Here is a 21,987-nt window from a genome sequence, read left to right on the forward strand (position 1 = left end):
CTGGGTTACTGGGAAGTTAAAAAGCTAATGCAACTGCGTTACATCTGGATAAAAAACATTATTCAAAAGCAATTCCAATACCGAAAAAGATTTCAAATTGAATAGTTTATTAACATGGTAGTCATCTTTGTAACATGTGCACACACACTCGCACACTCTGAATGATCTGCCTGGAAAAAAGAGGTCTTATTATATTTGCTGGGGGAAATTAAACATTAAAAATCCTTTAGATTTTCATAATTATAGGCAATTATGTCCACATCACTTACAAAGCTATTGCCCAATCTTTCCAAGGAAGCAGAATTTGGGAGAAAAAAAAATTCTTTTTGGGAAAATTCAACAGTGGCATAGCAGAGCTCTCAATATGAGAAAGCTGACATAATGTGGACCTTTGCTGTGAAATTTGTCTTTGCAAAATATGGGGAGGAGTTTATCAATGGGCAGAAAATAAGACGGCGGTGTGAAGTAGGCTTTTGCTGAGTCGATTTTCCTCACAGTATTGTGCGGGGTCATTGAGAAAAATGCTTAGTCCTTCTCTGGAACCAGTTTCAGAACTTTTCCAATTGCAATGGTCTTACCTAAACCAAGGAGACAAACAGCAGAGTTGTATTAACTGTGAAAGGCATGTAGAAGTCTCCAAGAACATGAAAACTTTCCCCAAAATACAGGCTCTCAAGTATTAGAAATCACAGAGAATAAATTACGTTGTAGCATCAGTGTATTTTAAAAGCATGATAAAATCTTTAAAATAGTAAGCCTGCTATTCTGACAGCAAAGAACACAATGTGGATTGTGGAAAGCCTGCTTGTACACTCATCTAAGGAGAAGGCAAGGCAGAGTCACTACCAGATCTGTTCACTGCTTTTCAAGATAATTTATTTTAAATGCATCCCACAAATCTGGGAGTTTTACCAGGGTGTGCATGAGTTAAAGCCCAACATACAACCCCCCTGATACTTTCTAATTTTAAATAGTGAAACTATGGTATTCATATTGTAGATGGGCATTCCAGGACACATTAAAAAAGCACTGCTGGTAATTTTTCAAATCCAGTCTTTTGTTTCACAGTGCACATTTCTGTACATTATTCAAATAAAACTGGCTCTCTGTTACTAGCAAGGACTCTGCACAATGACAACAATTTGCTTAGATTTACTTTTCCATTGTTACCCAGAGAGTGGCTTCCACCAGATACCAGCATTTTAATACCTCACTGCCATGCATGAGCTCCAATTTCAAGGCAGTTGTTGCAGCAGTCAGTAACTGCTGAAGCAGCCTTACCCTCATCCCTTAAGGTGAAGCGACCCATCTGAGGGAAATCTTTGAATGTCTCAAGGCAGATCGTTCCTGCTGTCCTTAAACGGGCGATGCAGACTTGATCTTGTTTCACAAAACGGGGCCGTGTCTTACTTTTTTCTCCTGTTTTTTTGTCTACCAAGCAGATTAAGGCCTGTATAAGAAAAAAATTAATAGCTGTGAGTGCTAAAATAAGGACTATTTTTCTTAACAAACAAACGGAATTGGTCTAAGAAAGAATATACTAACAAATATATGAAAAAACTTCCACGATTTATTCAGTCATCACTTACACCACTTTTCAGAAGACCTATGCTAAAAGTTACAGCCATTTTTGTGTTAGGGCACTGACATTCAAGGCTGGAGCTTTGTTGCATTAATTGCTCTACAAATGTATGGTATGACACAACGCTTCATCCCAACAACTGGATTGTTTATATTCACATCACAACTTAAAATGACACTTACTGTTATCTCAACTTCTTCAATACAGGTGTGGATGTGCAGCACTGCATTATAACCTGGGCAGATAATGGATTTGTGCTCAATTATCACTATCTGTAAAACAATTCAAAATAAGTGCATTTTTCCTAATTTCAATTATAAAAGAACAGAGAATAATCAATGCAGAACTATATTAAAAAGTCAATTGAACAATATACACACAAATTTTTGTCAAAATTTAGGAGTCACTAACTTGTTTATAATACAAAAGGAAGAAACTGAAGAACTGACCTGATGAGGTCTTATTTTCACCATTATAAGTATCTGAAACTTCACTGAGAATTTACATTCAAAACAAATTGTATTTTAAAAACTCAATTTAACGATGTGTTAAGTATATTAAGTTATTGCCAATTTAGAGATAGAGTAGTGAATAAGAAATCTGAACTGAAACTTCAAACTACTGAAGTTTTAGAGTTGGTGGAACAAAATATTTCCATGGTTTTTACCCCTCTATACAGAAATTAAATGTAGTTATTCTACCTGGGCATCAAACGTGCGTCCAGAATGACAAAGGTTGTTGAGATCACAGAGAATAAATCCTGGAAGGATCTCTTCCTCTTCAATTCCCTTCAGTCTGATCTTTAGATTTTCACCTGGGGCTACTGAGTCAGTTTCTACATCATCAGAAAGGATTCCAAGAACTTCCACGTTGTGCTTAAAGAAAACAAAATGTAGTTTTGCATTGTGAATAATTTAGTCTGGTACAAAATAACTGTAATATAACAGTATTTCAATAAATAACTCCATTACAGTTTAAATTCATTATATTTGGTTCTGTTAAGCTTCAGAACATTTAAAATATTTGAATGATGAGTTACTAATACTTGAATTTTTTAGTTCTTTTTCAAGTTATTTTTCCTGCTTCCTTTTGGGGGGAAGGAAAAAAAAAAAAAAAGAAAAAGGGGGAAGAAGTAAACCTTTGAGTAATATTAACCCACAGCATGTGAAAGGCTTAGTGGGCCAACTGTACAAACAGAAAATATAACCCAGCTCAAGTGTGATGATCTGTAGTCCAGCAACTGAGTTTACTAAGGCAGGACAACCCAAGTTCTGAATGCTAAGGAGCTACACACACCCCCTGTCCCCAGAAACATCACCCATGCAAAACATGAGAGCTTAGTTGTGTTCAACAGAGCAACAGAACATTTTCTGATTTTAAGTAATGAGTATCTTTAAGAACCAAGCTCCTTTTTTATGGTAGTAAATTTTCTTAGTATCTAAACCTTCCCATACCTTGTTTGGCATCATCACAAGCTGTTGTCCTTTGCAAATAGAGCCCGACTCCAGCTTCCCAAGGACCACAGTGCCCATGTCCTTCACAGAAAGAAATCATTACATAGCAATTGAAAACGTTTTCCTAAAGAGTCCGCTCTATTTATGATTTACCTCTAAGTTTGATTACCTAACTCTATGAAGTTATCTAGCACTGCTAGACTTAGTATTTTGGAAATTGTTCTCATGAAAGATTCCAGATTTTAGGAGTTTAATATAATGCCAAAATTATTTAATTCCCCCTCCTGCCTCTGTTCTACAGTTGGAAATGTAACATTAGCAAAGGAAAAAAGATACCCTCTAAAAGTACAGTAAACAGTCCATTTACTACTTTCTGAAAGCAGCCTCTTTATACTTTCTATGTTATTATTTTAATTTGTACCTTATATTTATCCACAATTGGCAGCCTGATTGGTCCATCAACTGAACGGTTGAAGTTTGGCAAATTATCCAGGTATGGAATAAATGGTAATCCACTAAAAGAGCAGAAGGCATTTGTTTCAATTTTGTGAGCACCCTTCCATTTAAAAAAATTACTCAGAACGGATAAATGCAGTCCAACAAAAGGAATAATATTCATCTTGTCATTATTTAGAACGATGACCTCTAAGACAGCTAAATCTATTATAACACCCCATCTGTAGTGTCCATTTCACCCCAGCCAACATTTAATGCCCAGGAAATGCATGTTTTTAAGTTACATTACAGACATATTTTACACAAATTAATTATTCCTTTGAGAATCGTGACAGATGTGTAATGTATTTTGGAAATACAAAACCATAAGCTAGGTCCAAATGTGATTTCCATTAATACTTTTTAAAGTACACTGAACAACCCCTTCAAACATCACATCCACTGAGAGACATGGCTCGTCCCTAATTACAATACAGCTTCAAGCAAACTGTTCACATCAAACAACTGCTCATTCTAGCAATGTCAACTGCAGCATCACTGGCAAATTCAAGTGCTCGTAAGGCACTGAACTCACACAGCCAGAACTCTGCTAATATTTTACTAATAATCTTCTGCAATTAGCAAATGCTTTTCATTGGCACATTGCATGGCTGTGTTCTTGTTGCTCTGGCTGTATTTCCTCAAGCACTTTGGCACACAACTACAACATATCACACTCTGCTACTTCCCAGCTTCACTGAAGCATTTACTTTTATTGAAATATAGCAAATATTCAGGTTGCTCAATTTAAGATACATACATATACCAAGGACAGAATTCTGACTGTTCTTTAAGGTTTGCTCCAGTCAGTCCTGAGCAGGGCATGAAATGAATGTCCTTTTTGGGATTGAAGCCAACTTTCTTCAAAAATGGCACCAGTTTCTCTTTACATTCCTCATATCTATTAAAATGACAAGCAGATCAAGGTAAGTTCCACTTATTCCAGCACAACATAATACCGTACTTTAAAAAACCCACAGACATTTCAGTTTCATCAGTTAAGTTACTGTGTGAGCAGCAAGCAAACCTAAAAAAGCCTGGAGGCCTATTTGCATCTTTTCCCCAATCTTCCAGCACAGCTCGGTATTGCCTATTCTCCTATTCCCCCTCATTCCTCTGCTCCACAAAGCATTGTCAGTGGTCTCCACACACTTCAATGACAGGGCTGAGTGAGCAGCAGCCCATGCTGGAACTGCTTAAAGCAAGAGATCCAGGCCAGCACAGGAGGACAGAGCACGCAGACACCTACTGAGGTCATGCTGCAGGCTGGCACTTTAGTGCTGGCTTGGTCTCCTGCAATCTCCTATTCAGTTTCTCAGTGTTTCATGCTATTTATTTCTGTCACACTGCCTCCTCTCAGTCAGGGGCGAATTCAATAATGTCAGAAGGTGGCAGCAGGACCAAGACAGAGCAATTGGGCTTGCCTTAGTCTCTTAGTAAAGTAAGCTGACATTCCAAGGTTGCACAGGCCCTCATGGCTTCCCACAAAAACTTCCACAATTCTGGGCACAACACACAGCAGGTTCTCTGACAACTCTAGCAAACTTGACTACTGAAAACACAACCACTTCCTTTTTTAGATTCAGTATAAAGTTTCCAAATCAACAATTAAACTATGCCAGAATGCATGGATTTGTTAGATAAGTCTGCATGGATCCAAGCAGTTGAAAGTGAATGCTGGAGAGCAGAACTTGCAGCTTAGTACAGAGGCACTGTCCTAGGCACTATGCTGGTTTTCCTGCCAGTTTTATAACCTCTGTCTTTAGTCCACCAGTCAACCATTCTTTCAGCAGTAATGGGATACAAAATTACTTTACTGAGGAATTACTTTATTTCAGTATCTGTCAATGAAGATTAGTTTTTTTAATATTAAACTCACCTTTCATTACTCCAGTTTACAGTTGGATCATCCATTTTATTAATAAGAACTATTAAATGCTTTACACCTGCTGTTTTTGCTAGCATGGCATGTTCTCTTGTTTGTCCACCTTTCTCAAATCCAGTTTCAAACTCTCCTTTTCTTGCAGAAATAACCTAATTAAAGATAGTATTTTAATGAAAGTTCTACAGATCTTTCAACAGAACCATAAACAATCGATAATACTGCCTTATTCAAAAAACTTTGGGTAGTCAGACCTAGTAAAAGCTTTCAAAATGCACTGGTATATCCTCAATATTACCCATTAGTTCTGCACTGACATGTAAAAAAAAAAAAAAAAATCACATGATATCTTTAAGAAGCTGTTAAGTTACTCCAAAACCCACTCATCTCAGTAAACTTAACATTTGAAAATTCTGCCTGCTGTAAGTAACCAAAAGAATAAACAAACAAAAAAAAACCAGAAGCTTAATTCCACAGTACATGCAAAATAAAAGTATCTGATTTGTCCTTACCAGCACAGCAAGATCAGCTTGAGAAGCCCCACCAATCATATTTGGAACAAAGCTCTTGTGTCCAGGAGCATCTAAAATAGTGAAGTGTTTCTTCTCCGTTTCAAAATAGGCACGACCCACTTCTACTGTTTTACCTTTGTCTCGTTCTTCTTGGTTTGTGTCTAAGGCCCATGAAAGGTACCTAAAAAAATCCCAACCCAAATACTCTATTTTTGTATTAATTTTTATTAAATTTATATACAATTTGTTAGTCACAAGACACCTTTTTTTTTTTGCTTAATTATTTTAACCACCTCAGCATTGCTAAACTGAAGTATTTTCAAGACCAACAGTCACTTTAACTGACTGTTTTGTGTATACAGTGAGCTGCAGAGCCCACTGCCAGCTCACCTTCACACACCTAGATGGATTCAATTCTAAAAATTCTAAAAACAATTTTCAGTTTCTAAGTTCCTCAGGTATGATCTAACCTCAAATAATTCAAGCTTTGCCTCAGTCTCAAAAACAAAACAATTCCTCCTTCTCAGAATAATTAACTAAAAAATTAGTTCTTATTTGCATATATCATTATTGAGATCTATAATTATTAGTTCTCATTTATTTACACTTATTAAACAGAAGTTGGCTATGAAATAAACACCATCTTTATTCACACTATCTTTGATATTTTTATTATACTGACTCTTGTCCCCTCCTAATTATTTTTCCTACTGGCCACTGACAAGTTAGCTTTCAGTTAGATAAACAGATATTTCAAAAAAAAATGTTACTTAGCTCCTTCAGGTTTTTTGAAAATTGGTGAACATAAAGGAGAGAAAAAAAATACTAAGGATAAAAAAAGTGGTAATAACTCCAGTGAACTGGTTTAACATAGCAATATTTTTCACCATTAACAGCAGCTTGTAGACATCCTTAGCTTTTGTTTTGTACTGACTGGGTGATGTCTGAAAAGATGCTGCTGAGCAGGGATCGCGGAGGGAGCATCAGGGATTATTAAACATAAGGATGTCCTTTCCAGCTAAAGAGGTTCCCAAGTCAGAGAAAGCACTAAACATTGGGAATTATGGATATATAATCACAGTGTTCCCCTGGCAGCAGCTCTTTGTCACTGACTGAGGTCTGGGTAACCTGCTAGATGGCTTTTGGTGTGTGCCAGGATGTGTGCTCTAAAGTGTTGTGATCTTTTCCACGGCCTGGGTTTCTGAAAGATTTCAGCCAAGCCAAAGGTTAGGCTTTACTTGGCTAACAAGAATCAAGTGGGAATTTATATGTGGCAGCTGGATGGGAAGTCTGTTTGGCACATACAATTTTTAGGGAAAGACACATTTCTGACTGAAATATCAATTCTGCACTACAGCATAGATCTTCCTGAATCACAAAGTGAAACCACTCAAATTTCAAGACTCTGAATATATGAAGTGACCTAGCAATATCTTTGATAATGACAGAGGTACATCATACTTTGTTGCTCATCATGACACATTTTAAAGAATAAAAATAGCATTCATGGAGGTACTTCCTGCAACTCAGTCTCTAAAAGAGAAGAGGGGAAAAGGAAAACTGTTTCTCAAGTGTCCATAGTTTCTGAGCAAAGTCCTGATATATTTATTACTACAGTGAGCTCCCCATAGTGGGACAATGGTTGCTTGGTGAAAAGAACTATGTCACCCTTTCTATTCCCCTCTCTTACACATGGTACAGTGAGTTCAGGGCAATGCCCATCCCTGAGAGTTCCACCATTGCTCCACCCCTATGGAAGTCTTTAGCTGCTCTTTTTCCAGAGCCCTTTGAACTCCTATTATCCTCCAGCCAAAAAGAGACAGCTTTCAAAAGGGAAACCAATTTTGCAGGAGTAGTTTGAAGGAGAAATCAGGCTGCTGCATGTGCTGTATATACACACGCTGCTCCCCCAAAACCCAACCGACCAAAAGACAACAACAAAACCCAAACCAAACAAGAGACCCGCAAAAAGTCCACCCAGGACAAGAGCATTGTATTGCCTGGAGGAAGCCAGGGCTACTGGGACAGAGACTACAACCAGTTTCATTGCAGTGAAAGAGCAGAGTGTGCTACTATCTTCAGTAAGTTCATACCATGTTTCTCTGTTTTTTTCTTTAGCTTCTCTTTCATATTTTTCAAGTGTTCTTTTGTCAACCATTCCCGTCAAATACCTAAGAGGAGGCAAAATAAAAGTGCAATTTTACATAAAGCAGAAAGATATTTCCAAATAGTTAAATACTTACACAATCCCTACAGATTATTATAATTGGGGAATAAAGATATTAATTTTTTTTAATCTTCACAAAAAGGATGAAGTTTAACCAATAGTATAAAGCAGTTTCAAACTGCATTTTAAAATACAAAGAAAAACAGCCACCTTCTAAGAAAGTGATTAATTTTTAAAATTTGGTAATGTTTGCTTTCGCATAGTTGCTTCCATTAAGTGAAAATCCTATAGCAATAAAATTAATCTGCTGGAATTAAGAAATTCCAAAGAATTTCTCAACTGACTGGGATAGTAACATTCTGTTATAAAAGTATTAACATATGCTGATTAAAGCCACAAAGAAAACATTACTCATTTTAATTGATGTTTTTTAATTCACAAGAACAGGAAATCTAAAAATTTAAGAGTTTCCTTACATTATTTGTCCTCCAATAGTTGACTTGCCAGCATCTAAAAAAAATAAATCCAAGTCATCAACAATTTACAATTCTAGAAAAAGCAAACCATTACAAACTAAGCAATCTAATTTATTTCCAAGAGATTTATTTTTTTAACCATAATCTAAGTTTTTGGAAGCACCTTGCACCTTCCCTTGTTCCTATAATAATTTGTTGCCAATTAAATTACACTAAATTTTGAACATGCTGTTTTCATATTTATAAATTCAGCATTATCCATAACAAAAACCTCTCACCAAGTAGTGATCCAGCTAAAGCAAGGGTCAAGAGTGTGGGAAGCTCTTGCAAAATCCCCTTCCCTGCTTCCTTTATCCCTTGTCCCTAACTAGTGTGCGCTGCTCTTCAATACTGAGATGTACCTCTGCCCACGGCCCCTTTACTTTGTGTGACTCCATTCTGAATTTACCTAAGCACTAAATTACAGTAGTTCTAAGTTGATAAGTAATTATAGAAATGAAAGGACAGAATTTACTGTGTAACTTGTGATTCAATAATTCTTCTATACTTTTGACACCACCCAAGTTTTTCTGAAGCTTGTCGAAACTATTAAATGAGGATATTTTGCTATAAATACTTCTTTTAACGATGAATTATGTTAACCTATTGTTTGTAATCCTACAAATTTTAGTATTTAGAATAATAATCTAATCTAATAGCAAGAACCCTTTTTATTTAAAATAAGCAGAAAAGAAGCACTGCTTTCTGATTTTGTTCTTTAGATCATGAACACAGATGTGTCACTTCAGCACTCAACAGAGCAGGTACTTGAGAAATCATGAACACACACACTGTTGTGTCCAAGAGAACACACTCAACACACTCTACCCTTGGCACTCTACCCCAAAAGACCTTTAAATTTTTCATTTTCCAGAGCAGCTTCATTAGAATGAGTGCTTCTGTGAGCCTGAAGACATGGTGAATACGAAGAACAGCATTTGTTTCTAATCCTCTGAGTTCTAGATAATACACAACAGATAGATCCAATTACTTCACCTTCACTTACAACTTACCTACGTGTCCAATGAATACTACATTTACGTGCTCTTTTTTAGGAGCACCTGGAGGTGCTACAACAGATTTCGGTTTTGGTATTTCCTCCTCCTCTTCCATCATTTCCTGAGCGCTCTCTTCAGAAGGCCCTGCATCCCCTGTGGGACCACTTCCTAGCTCTGCTTCACTTGGTTCTTCTTTGTGGTCCCATGACTCTTCCGGGGACATTTCTGTCTCTCCATTTTCCACTAAAAATGAACCAGTTAGATATATTCAAATTGATAAAGAAATTAAAAAGAATTACTCTGGGGAAAAGCCCCTGCCCCCCAGATGCAATCACAAGGCTTTAATTACTAGGTCTGTTAACATTTTCCTATAGAAAAAGGGACAACTGCTGCTTGTTTCTGAAATTTTTAATACCAGGAGCTTTCAAGCTAGCTGTGTGCTGACATAAGAAGTCTAGAATTCAGAGGGAGTAAGAAACTTCTCTTTTAACAAGGTAACAATTTTACAAAGAAAAAGCAAATCTGAAGATCCACTCAGACCAGCACGGTTGTCTGAATCCACAGACACACACTACCAGATGTTTAAAAAGCAAAGGACAGGGATTACAGTTTAAGTTCACTCATAAGCCATACAAAAACAATGAGAAAGATACAATTTCCATGTTCTGATTGTTCACATTACTGACCACTTCAAAGTTTTTTGTTAATCACCATTCCACACATTAATGGGGCTATTTTGTAATACAAAATTATTTTTTAATAAAGTAGTGATCATTTTACAGTGTCCAAGTAATCCAATTGCACCTCTTGATGTATACTAGTTTTCAATTACCTCTTTCTTCATCCAAATATAATGAGACAACAAAAACCAGTAAGGACTATTTATAAGTATGAGGCTCTACTACTTTGTTTGCAGTGATTCAGCAAAAGCACTGCAGTAGTACATTATAGTACTATCACAGTGAAAAGGAATAGGTCTCATCTTACCAACAGATTCTGAAATTTCCATGTTAACAGCAGCATGTGAACCTAGGAGAAAAAAAGGGGAAAAAATGAATCATTAAAGACACATTGTTATCATGATAGTAATCAAGAACAAAGAAAAATGCGTGACTAAATTAATAAAAGGATAGTTCAGTGTTTTGGCACTTGCCAAAGCTTTTCAATATAGAAGTTAATTTTGAAAAGTCTGCTTCACGCTAGTTTTATGATCTTCCATAAGCCACTTTATGAGCCTTTCTCAACTGACCATAAAACTGTAAATAAACACAGATAATCACACTGCCTTACAAGAATAGTATCAGGATAATGAAGAGTGGAAAGGTTCACAGAGATGTTAAAGAGGAGATTATTTGCAATATTTTTTTTTAAATCATGTGTAATGAAGATCACAAAAGCAACTACCTTCACAAGAAGCTGTCTGCTCCTCTGGAGAAGGCTCTACAGGTGCACCTGCAGAGAAAAAAAAGTTTATCTTTTAAAATACAGTGATGTAACCAATTTCCAAACTTTGTTATAAAAGACCATCTCCCAACTTTATCACAAGAAGTATACGGAAAGAAAAACCACTTCCCTCCCCACCAAGCAGTACTAAACACAGCTTCTAAGCACAAATACTGCTAAAGAACACTGCCTAATGTGGTGAAATATACCTCTTCTAAAAACAGCCCGTTTTCCCCCCTGCATGGAAAGATACACTTAGAGCAAGCAATTTTTCTATACATAGTATTTTACCTGCCCATCCTTTTTGAGCATGAGGGTTATTTTTAAGTGTCATTGTCTAACTGGTGTTTAAAAACATCAAAGCAGTTTCATTGTATCCAAAGACACAATGCCTGTGTGGTGTCAGGCACACAGCTCCTGCTTACAGGCATGTCTATACTGCTCTTGTTCCTCACTTCCACTAAATGTTGAGTAGGAAATAGAAACAAGCTATTAAGAACAAATTCTTAACATCTTCTGTAGTTATCAGGGTCAAGAGATGATAAACTCATTCAGATGTCCGGTCAGTTTGCCAGTCCTCTTAAACACCACAGCACAGTCCCATTACTTGGAGGGCAATCTCAACAGTCATGAGCATGTATCAAAGCCACAAGTATGGGGTTTTGGATAAATCACTCAACCCTCTCATGCACTAAACTATGCCACTACGTTTTATACTGAAGTACAAGTAATTATTAAATCTGCTAGGAGTGATACATTCCAATTAACACTTACACCACTCAATGTTTTGGGACATTATTTCACACGATCAAGGGGCCTTCTTTAACTATCCCTAAAACCTTAACCTATTTAGTTTTATCTTGGTATAAGTTCAACTTCATAATGCTTTCATTATCTCTTTTTTCAACCACCTACAAAATTCATACCCTCTGTTTAGCTGTACTCCAGCTCTCTTTCAACTGAATTCTAAACACAGATCTTAGAGCATCACTTGCTCTATACGCATGATGGGACCTAAAGATGAAACAAATCCCCTCAAAAGAACAAAACCACACAGAGAAGGACCTGATTCTAAGCCTCTTTGCTTTCGCACTGTTTGCGTATTTGCTGTAGACTTCTCTAAAGTGGAGCAGCGCCGGCAGAGCTGGCAGAGGGCCAGAGGACAGGGCTTTGCAGGCAGGGTGAATGTGGGTCACAGCACAACATCCAGTGGCCAGCAGCAAACTGTGGAGGGGGCACAGCAATGCCTGCCAGGAAACCATTCCCTGCACTCCTGTGTTGGATCAAACATGAGCTACACTCCCAAAAAACAAGCCAACAAGACTTTAAGAGAATGATTTAATATAGTCAGTAAAAGCATGAGAATAGAATACCCTTAGATCTTTTTTAAGAAATGATATATTACTCCTATTTGGCAGCTGGAAAACACTCAAATCAGCCCATTCGTGAGTGTGGTAAGCAGGTGGCACAAAATCTAGGCATGAACCTAAAGCCTCCATTTTGTAGCACATCAGAAGATTGTTGGTTATTTCACACGTACTGTGGTTGGGATGCATAAATATTTTAATTATAAGATCATTTCAACAAGCTTTTGATTTCACTCCAGAAGTTTGTGTATAATGAAAAATGTATCAAATGGCAGTATTAATGCACTTGCCTTGAAACAAAAGTTCTACAAGTGGTCGGAGAATTAGTTAATTTCTTAGAAATATATTGTCAATCAACAGCATTCATATAAACTCAGTTTTTACTTTCTGGCCTGCAATACAGCAGGTATGCAGTCAGAAAAAAATGTTTCTTTACAACAAACAGAGGAGGTTGAAAAAAGATCCCTCTGTAAATTTAGCACAAGTCTAGCACACGAGAGTCAGTAAGACGGTTTGTGCATGGATGCTCAAGAGTACTAGTGTCACAAAAGCAGGGGGGTAACAGATATTCAGCTATAACCAGAGTCATTTATTAAACTCTGGTCACTTTGGTACACAAGTTGCAGACGTGCTTTGGAAGAGGACTCTGAATTATATCAAACATATACTGTTTCTTCAAAGCAGAAAGAAACATAAACCACTCTCTAAAAAAATTATTGTTAAGAAATCAAGTAAATAAATACAGAACCTTAATTTCAAAACTAACATGCTCTAAGTGACAAAAATAAACACTCTCCTCAGTAACTGTTTACTTCTGATAAACAATTTCAGGTTATGTCAGGTTATTTCAGACAAAGGCTCAGATTTACCATTTACTCTGTGTGAGAGTGAACAGACTGCCTGAAATGTGCCTTGAGACCATCACCTGAAAAGAAGGATACAATCCTACTGCTTCCTTAGACCACAGGGCTGGCACATTTTGGTCTGTCATTCCTTCTCATTTGTGAAGATCATTCAGATAGGAATCTTCCATACGAGAGGGTTTCAAAATGTACTTTGTAGGAAATCTGGTTTTAAAGTCAGGACACGCTTTAAGTGACGCCAATTTTTTATGTAATGCCTCAGATTACTGGATTTACACGTGATAAGCAACTGTTAGATTTTACACAGCATCCTCCATACTCCATCTCTCTTTCAAGCTCTAAGTCAAGAACTGCTGTTGCAACCTCATCCATGCTATTACATGGAGTGAGTGGTTTATCTTTAGTCCTGCTCAGCATCAAAGCCTTAGGACATTTTTTGGAATATCTTTGTTGTCAATGCCAAAGGCAAAAATGGATACACAAGCTGCACTTATCTACTAGTGCCATTAGACAACGACATTATGTAACTCAGAGTCTTGTCTGGATAAGGTAATTGTGGTTTTTTTTTAAATGTAAAAGTCACAGGAAGAATATGGACACTACCAACACAGAGTCCAAAACTGCACAACTTTTAAAACATGGTGATCAATCCCTTTAAAATACAGTTCACGTCCTAAAGAAATTCCTAAATAATCCACTCTGCCTAGTTCATGCACACAGCATTCTACTGCAGCTGATGAGTTTGTTGCATATCGCACCAAGTTTTGTACTCATATCCATTTTTGTTGTACAATAACTAAAGCTGCACAGGTAGAACAAATTTGAAGTTATCATCCAACCTCTGAAAATATTGTTTTAAAAGAGTATAAGCCAGGAACTTTGCAGCATTACCATATTAGAATGCTTGTAAATAAATTATAGAAAATTGCTTTTTAAATAAATTTGTATTAGAATGTAGCAAGTTTTTCATATATAGAACAGGTACAGCTGGCAAAGTAGGAATCAGTATTAGAACTGTGGTTAAAATACAGTATTAAAGTCAAACTCAACCTCTAAGCCGTAGTGACAATCTCCATCTTTACACAAACTTCAGTGTTTACCAGATGCACAGAAAAAGCTGATAAAGGTCTCCACACAACAAGAACTGCTCAGTGGTTAACTGATAATTCCTCAGCAGCAGTTACCTGAGCCACAATGCAAATGCATAGAGCTGATGTGAGCCATAAATTTGGTGCAATACACAGCAGCACTCACAGCTCCCAGCCCGCTCTGCTGCTGGAGTGATAAGAACCCAGCCAGGACTGGAACCTGACAACTGGGGTAGACTACAGGGTTAATGAAACTCTGCACCACAGAGCAGAGAAATTTAAAAAAAAAAAAAGGCAAAAAAGAAAAAAAAAAGCAAATTCAGCCTGAAATAAACATCTTATCTGCAAAACTTAGATGGTCTGTATAGTGAATTTGTTATTCCTTCTCTAATATAGGCATCAAGTTCCTTCACAGGAATTCCTGAAAGGCTGAAGAGTGAAGAAACACATGACACCCACCTTAGGATTCCCATCACCTTTTTGTAGGTGTGATTCCAATACCTGAGTTCAGCACATATTTACACAACAATCATGCAGTCTCAGTGGTTTTCATGCATTACATAACAGATGTTTGCCCCCCCCCCCCCCTTTTTTTTTAAATGAAAGCATAAAGGGAATTACATCAGAGCAAAGAAATAAAAGTTTGCATCAAACACACACAGCATGAGAAGCAGAATAAAAAAAAAAATCTCCAAGAGATTCTTAGTTAACAAAAACACACAAAAATTACTTCAAATACAAATAAGTTCTACAGCTAAACGAAGTGTTTTATATTCAATAGTTAAAAACATACAGAAAGAAAAGGTTTTCAGGAGTTCACTGTAAGGTAGTTGTTTTGAAAGTTAAACCCAAAATTATGTTGTTCTCCTCTCTACCCTGCTTCATATTCTATGCCCCAGCTTCACCAGTGGACACACCAGTTTTTAAAATGCACCAATACAAGAGCAGCTTTAATAGTTTAACATGACTGTAAAATTCACCAAAAAAATTAGCACTTGTTCCATATTCATAGGGTTTTATTACATGTTAGCCTAGTAAAAGACCCACCTTCTTCTTTCCCCCCTGAGGACACACCTTAAGTTTATCTTATCTAAACTTGACATGCTTCTTAACAACTAGGTTTAAGAAAGCTTATAGGGATTTTCAGGGACTATATTGAAACCCCCTTTTACTTAAGGCCAAGTATTTGTGCTCAGTTGATAACTGGATTTTTAAGACAGATAATCAAGAAATCAAGCTCAGTATTTCAACAGTTCAGGATTCCATTCTGACAGATCTCTCATAACCCAGTTATTTTAGAATAACCCCTATTTTTAGTATTGCATCACCTGTCCTAAAACAACTTTTGTACCAAAATTCAATCAGTCATTTTCCTACAGACCTCTTCAAAACATCATCATTAATTTAATAGATTAAATTATGACTCCTTTATTCATTCATAATAAAAAACAAAATAAAACCATCTTTCTATCTTAGCTTCATACAATCAGCTGCTTCTTTTGCTTGCATGTCTCTCATTACAAAACAGGAGAAAAATTCCAAAATTCCTTAAGTGGAACTGTAAAACCAGATTATAAATAGAATCCAAGAATTATCCCAATTTATTTTTGTGTTCATTTTGATAGAGCAATCAAGTTTTAGGATAATGTCATGTTTTCAGACACATTCAAGCAGTAGCCCAAAGCAGAGTGCCAAACACATGGTCAGCAGACTGCCTGTAGCCTCCACGACAGTTCATGCAGTCCACAGCCAACTCCCAGTGGTCTGTGTGTCTTTTACTGGAGTCATGCGAGGCCACAAGGGTGATGAATTATTCTAACAGCAGCAACACAATCCTGGCCACCTTCCTGGGGACATTTTAGATGTACACAAAGGACATCTGTGTAACACACTGGCACCTTGAGTGGATCACACAAGTATTCTATATCTGATTACCTGTCAGTGCCAAGACATCCAGCTCTGCACTGACTGTTCTAAAAGCGGTTGTGCAGCTCATCTGTCTAGAGAAGCTGATACAGAAGACTGGTCTAGATAGTCAAGTGACAACTCAAATCAAGATTTTCAGATAAGAAGAATTTATCCCATACACTGGCACTCACAATACAACCCTGATTTGCTGCCATGTGAGCAGTTCAAGTTTGCAGTTCTGAAGGATTAACAGTAGCACTACCAACACTTGTGAGGAAATCATCACCACATGGCTGTTCCAAGGCTGACATGGATGAACCATGTAACCCTTTAACACAACAGCTTCGTGAATGGTGGGCTACTAGTTTTAGACAAGGCTTTCTCAGCAAGTTCATATGCAAAGTCTCTTGAGGACTGAGATGTTGAAGAGTGTTACAGTGTAAAATGAGATAACAGGCTTTGGGGAACCCAGTGGTACAGATAACTCATCATCTTGCTCTGGAAACTACAGGATTCAGAACTGAAATAGAAGATACTGAAACTCTGCCTCCCATGTCTGACTGACACATGGACATCCCAGCGCTACAAGGTCAGAAAAAATGAGGGCAGGGAAAAGCAGGAAGAAGAATGCTCTATCCATTTATTTACAGCGCTTGAGGGCTGAAGATGTCCAGCTGCTTGAATGCAACTGTTTCAGAAGTGACTACTGCAGGCAAGTGAAGATATTTAGGGAGTGAAGCAAACAGGGGCACTGAATCTTAAACCAGATGTTTGCTTGGCTCAGGACTGTAGGTGCAAGTTGTTTAAATTGCAGTCATTAACAAAGACATTCAGAAATTTACTTGAAGTCACTAAGAGAACTACTAAATGAAACAGTAGCCCTAATACCACCAAAAGGATAAAAACTCTTTCCTTACACCAGCTGCTATGTGTCACACATTTTATTCTTGTTACTTTTGTACTAATGATGCTTTTTCTCTTGCTACTACCACTGCATACTTCAAATCAGTGAACAATTCAGGTTGGAAGGGATCCCAGGAGTTAGCTAGTTTAGTCTCCTGCTCCAAGCAGTCGACAATGAATACTTAAAAATTATTTCTGAAAGTAAAACTAACATAAAATATAGTAAAAGACCATACAAGGAAGCTGTGATCAATTTTACCAAGAATCCTGTGAGTAATCAAGAACTATGACAAAAATTGAACCATAAAAATTGATTGACACTGCATTTTCAGAAATGTGTCAATTCTTTCACACCCAATTAAAAAAAAATAATAGAAATCTTGTTAATCAGGGGTTGGTGTTAACTATTCCCTCTGAAGCATGCCTTGATACAGAAACAAAGAAAAAGCCACCCAAATGTAATTATCTTTTACATACAACTACAAAATTAATAAAACACAATACAAAAAGAAGTCATAGATACTAAAGAAGAGTGAAGTGACAAGGCACAGTTGTGACTATAAATGTTTAGAGGCCCTAACACAACCTACTATCATTTCATTAAGTATCACACCTGGCCTCAATTTAGTTGAGTTTGCTAGTTTGGCAACTCCCAGAAACTCTCCCTAGAGTACAACCTGTCAGACAGAAAACTAAAAAGTCTTCATTTCACATTTCCAATAGAATCCAACAATGAGATTTTACACAAACAAGTGCGACTTGGACACAATTTGATAAAAGCTAGACCCCACAGCTACAACATTTGGAACATACCAGTTTTCATATATTCCTTAGGTTCAAAAATATAAACAATATACTTTCCCCATATAATCAAATGATAATTTAATTTGAAATTAATTCTAAAACTATCTGCAATCAAAAATTGTATTGGTGGCAAACATGAGGCAGCTTTTTTCCTACTATACAATTTCCAATCAAAAGAAAGCATGTGTAAACCAGAAGTTTTAAAGTAAGCTATTAGGAATGCAGGTCTCAGGAGTTTCCCAGTTTTAGAAAGTTAACATCTTATTCCATAAATGGCTTCTGAGAGTGTTCCTTCTGTGCTCCAAACATAAGTGACAGGAATTTTATTCAAATTACTAGGAACATTAAGTTAGTGTGCATAAAAGGAAACCCTATTACACACTACAGCCACACAACTGAATCAATCCTGTGGAATTTTTTATATGCCATGCTGCTACTACACATTTATGCTGATCTATAATGTCCTCTGAATTACTAAGGAATTATGACTTCAACAAAACCTCACTAAGAGAAAGTTCCAAGAAGAAAAGCAATACTAGAACTTAACTTTAGGCCAGTGAAACTCCTTTAGTGATACCCAACTTTTTAGATTTCTCAAGGTTTAGATTTTTAGATTTTTCAAGGTTTAGATTTAGCTTCTTCCCACTACAAACCACATAATGAAGAATGAGTGCCACAGAGCACCTAATTCCCTATGGGAACAAAAGCAAACTGGGTTGCTGAAAAGTAACCTATTCAGCACCATTGTCTAATCACATGTTGTTCTGACTTATTTTCAGAGCAAGCTCCACCTAGTTCCTCCAGCCAGGAAAGTAGCTGTCACCTTACACAAATATCTGCAAAGAGAAGACTGTCAATTACCTTCTGTAAGCAAGTACATCAGACCTGGAAGAGTATCTAACAGGTACAGTATTCCAGTTAGGAAAGAAATTTAATTTTTATTAACTGCAGATTTTTGTCTGCCTAATCTCAGGGATATTGAAGCTACTTAGAGAAACTCTAAATCCTAAACCTTAAAGAAGATATAGCAATCAAGGTGAATTCAAACCAGGTAGATTATAGCACTATGTAGGAAATGTACTCAGCAACTAAGATGCAAAGCAAAGCTATCCTGATCACTCCAGATGACCAGACATCTTTCAGTAAAGTCATCCCTAATTTCTGGAAAGAAAAAGCTCATCACAGGCCTCAGAAGTAGCAAAAGAGTGGAGAAAAGGAGAGTGAAGAAATAAATATAATGAGTAGGTGAGGAGATGTATTTTAAATTCCTACCAAAAAAATTAACTACAGGAAGCCTTACATGAAACCTTACAATAGCACCAGGGGAAAAAAAAATCAAAATTATTCTAATAATATTCAAAACACCAAGAAAGCTTTCAGTCATAGTATTGATTACACAGTTAAAAACCCCAAACCTTCGATTCAGATTGCAGTATCTGAAAAATACAGGAGTGGATTTTGAAGATTAGTCACAGGTGCACCACTTGTTCATCATAGGCCCAAGCTACCCAGTCTACCTCTACACCTGTGAACTTTAACATATACATTTATTCTAAATGGAATTCAAGAGTCTGCCCATGGCTTCTCTGAAATTTATTTTAATGCACTTAGACACTGCTTGCCTGCACAGTACATGAGCTACAATTTCTGCTAAAAATCAGGAGTGCTGAACAGCTGTAGAGAACATATAATCTAACATAAGGAACAGGTTAATATTTTGTTAAAAAAATATTAAAGCTTCATATATAAAAGTTAGAGATTTTAGTTATTAACAACTATTAACTTTAGATACTAGGGAGAGCAAGTAATATATTAAGGCAAAGCACAATAAATAAGCCAAAACCAACAGGAAATCATGCCAAATACAATGTAACAAGTAGTGCCTTTAGTGAAATTAAATTACTAGATAAATACCTGAAACACTAATTTGTTTCATGCTACATCAATACGGATACAGAAAATTCTCGGTAAAATTAGGAAGATCTCAAATTCCCTAGCTGCAGAAGTGACATTAAAACACTACCACCAAGTTAACCAGCACGTCTGATGTTTGGAAGAACCTTCAGTTTGGAGCTGGAAATGAAAACGTAGCTCCCCTTTAATTTCCCATATGCAAAGTAAATCTAGTATAAACACTGATTGCGTACACAAAGAACCTTTGAAATTAAAAGCAGGGTAAATTTCAAGTTATTCCATCAGCTGAGGCCAGCTGGACAAAACTCCCTTCCCTACTAATCCTTTATCGGCATTATGTTAGAAAAAAAAAATAAATTACTTGATATAATCTTCAAAAAGACACTTAAGATACATCTGAGCCACTGGTGGCTGAAGCAGTGCTTTTCTCCCCAGCAACACTAAATTTATTATCTCCAAAATATTCAACAACTCCTATAGTGTTATATGTTATATATTATATATATTATATTTATTTTATATATTATAGGAAGAGCAGAGCTATGTGGTTTTTTCTCATCGTGGGTGACCCTTTGCGAGCAGACGTCCCAGAGAAACGCACACGAGATCCACACTGAGCCAGAGCACCCCAGTTACTGCTGCTCCCTGGGCACAGCACCCGCACCCTGCGCGGCCCCGCAGCCCAGCCCGCAGAGCGCCCGCACCCCCGGGCCTCACCCCAGCCGGGGCCCCCAAGAACTCGGGGGCTGCCTCGGGCACCGACACCCGCTCCCCTGCGGTGTTCCACGGCCCCCAACGCCCCTTCCCCAACCCCTCTCTGCGCAGAGCTTCCCCGGCCGTGCTCCCCCCCTCCCCCCGCCCGCCGGCGAGACCCTCCCGCGGTCGGACCCCGCTCCTGCCCCGTGCCGTGACCCGCGCCCCTGACCCCTCGGGCCGCCCCCCAGCCCGGTTCCTCGCCCGCCCCGCGTGGCCCTTACCCCGGCCCCGGCGGGCCAGGCACCCTCGCCCCGCTCGCCCCGCGCCTTCCCAACATGGCCCCCATCCCTCCCTGCCTCCCTCGCCCTCCGCGGTGCCAGCCCCGCGGTTACCGAGCGGCGGCGGGGGCGGGAGGCCAGGCGGGGGCGAGGGCGGCGGCAGGCCGGGCGCCGGGCCGCCCCGCAGGAAGGACGGCACGAACTCGGCGGCGTGGACGTTGGGCACGAAGGGCTTGGCGTTGACGTTCAGCTGCCGGCTGAAGGCCGCCCCGAGCAGCTCCTGCTGCGCCTCGGCCTCCGCGGCCGGCGGGGCGCAGCCCGGGCCGGCGCCGCTGCCCGGCTCGATGTCCGCCTGGTCCCAGCAGTCGGGAGCCGAGTCGCTGCTGCTCCCGCTGCCGCTCCCGTTCGCCTCCATTTTGTGGCGGCCCCACAAGGCTCCGCGGCCCCGAAGCGTCTCCCGGGTGAGGGGGGAGCCGGCGGCGGCACCGACTCAGCACTCGCTCCGCCGATTCCGCGTGTGCTCCGCCGCTCCGACGCGAGCGCAGTTGGCCTCCCGGGCCGCCGTACCCCCTCCCGGCAGCCTCTCCTACCGCCATTGCAGTAGTTTTTATCTCCCCCGGCCCGCGTTCTGTTGCACGTCCGGGGCGCGGCGCAAGAACTACAATACCCGTCACACCCCGCGCGCGCACCCGCGGCCGTCCTCCCGAGGACAGACGGGAAATGGAGTTGCCTGAGTTCCTTGCGCGCTCAGGAACTGCAACTCCCGGCGGCCTCCGCGCGCGCCGTGTGTCCCTGCCGGCCCCGCCCCCTTTTCCAGGGGGATGCGGGACACGGAGTTGGCGCGAGCGCCTGAGGCGGGACGGGAAGTGCCCGGGTCAGCTCCCATCGGTGCGAAACTGCAGCGAGCCCGACCTGGAGAGCGGCGGTGCAGAGGCACAGGGCAGTGGCGGCATCCGCGCTGGCTCAGCAGAGCTCCCAGTGAAGCTGAGGCAGCACACGCCCTCCCACGGGATGCAAGAGGGAACGCTGCCGTACCTGTTCAGCCAAAAGTGGACAGGATGCATGGAAAATTCCAATTTTGGTAATTCTACAGGACACTTTGACTTGGTTGTTATAAT

At 39.2% G+C, this 21,987-nt stretch overlaps 1 protein-coding gene across 2 annotated transcripts; it reads right to left on the bottom strand.

Annotated features, from left to right (window-relative positions):
• Positions 1-90: 90 nt before the first annotated feature.
• Positions 91-21,401, bottom strand: GSPT1 (G1 to S phase transition 1; the record flags this gene model as incomplete). 2 transcript variants are annotated; one of them, XM_082291858.1, is made up of 15 exons in its annotated part: positions 20,984-21,401; positions 11,010-11,057; positions 10,593-10,634; positions 9,621-9,848; positions 8,569-8,602; positions 8,019-8,096; positions 5,926-6,106; positions 5,411-5,565; positions 4,292-4,432; positions 3,458-3,551; positions 3,037-3,117; positions 2,284-2,457; positions 1,765-1,854; positions 1,282-1,450; positions 91-578 (listed from the first exon to the last, which is right to left on the bottom strand). In XM_082291858.1, exons 1-15 carry the CDS (start codon positions 21,282-21,284, stop codon positions 526-528), a joined length of 1,869 nt encoding a protein of 622 aa, XP_082147984.1. In that variant the 5' UTR covers positions 21,285-21,401. The 2 variants fall into 2 exon arrangements, with proteins under 2 accessions (XP_082147984.1, XP_082147983.1); XM_082291857.1 differs by lacking the exon at positions 91-578 and having other exon boundaries at positions 1,211-1,450.
• Positions 21,402-21,987: the final 586 nt, after the last annotated feature.

The sequence above is a fragment of the Coloeus monedula genome, assembly GCF_965178545.1.
Source record: "Coloeus monedula genome assembly, chromosome: 16".
Lineage (NCBI taxonomy): Eukaryota > Metazoa > Chordata > Aves > Passeriformes > Corvidae > Coloeus > Coloeus monedula.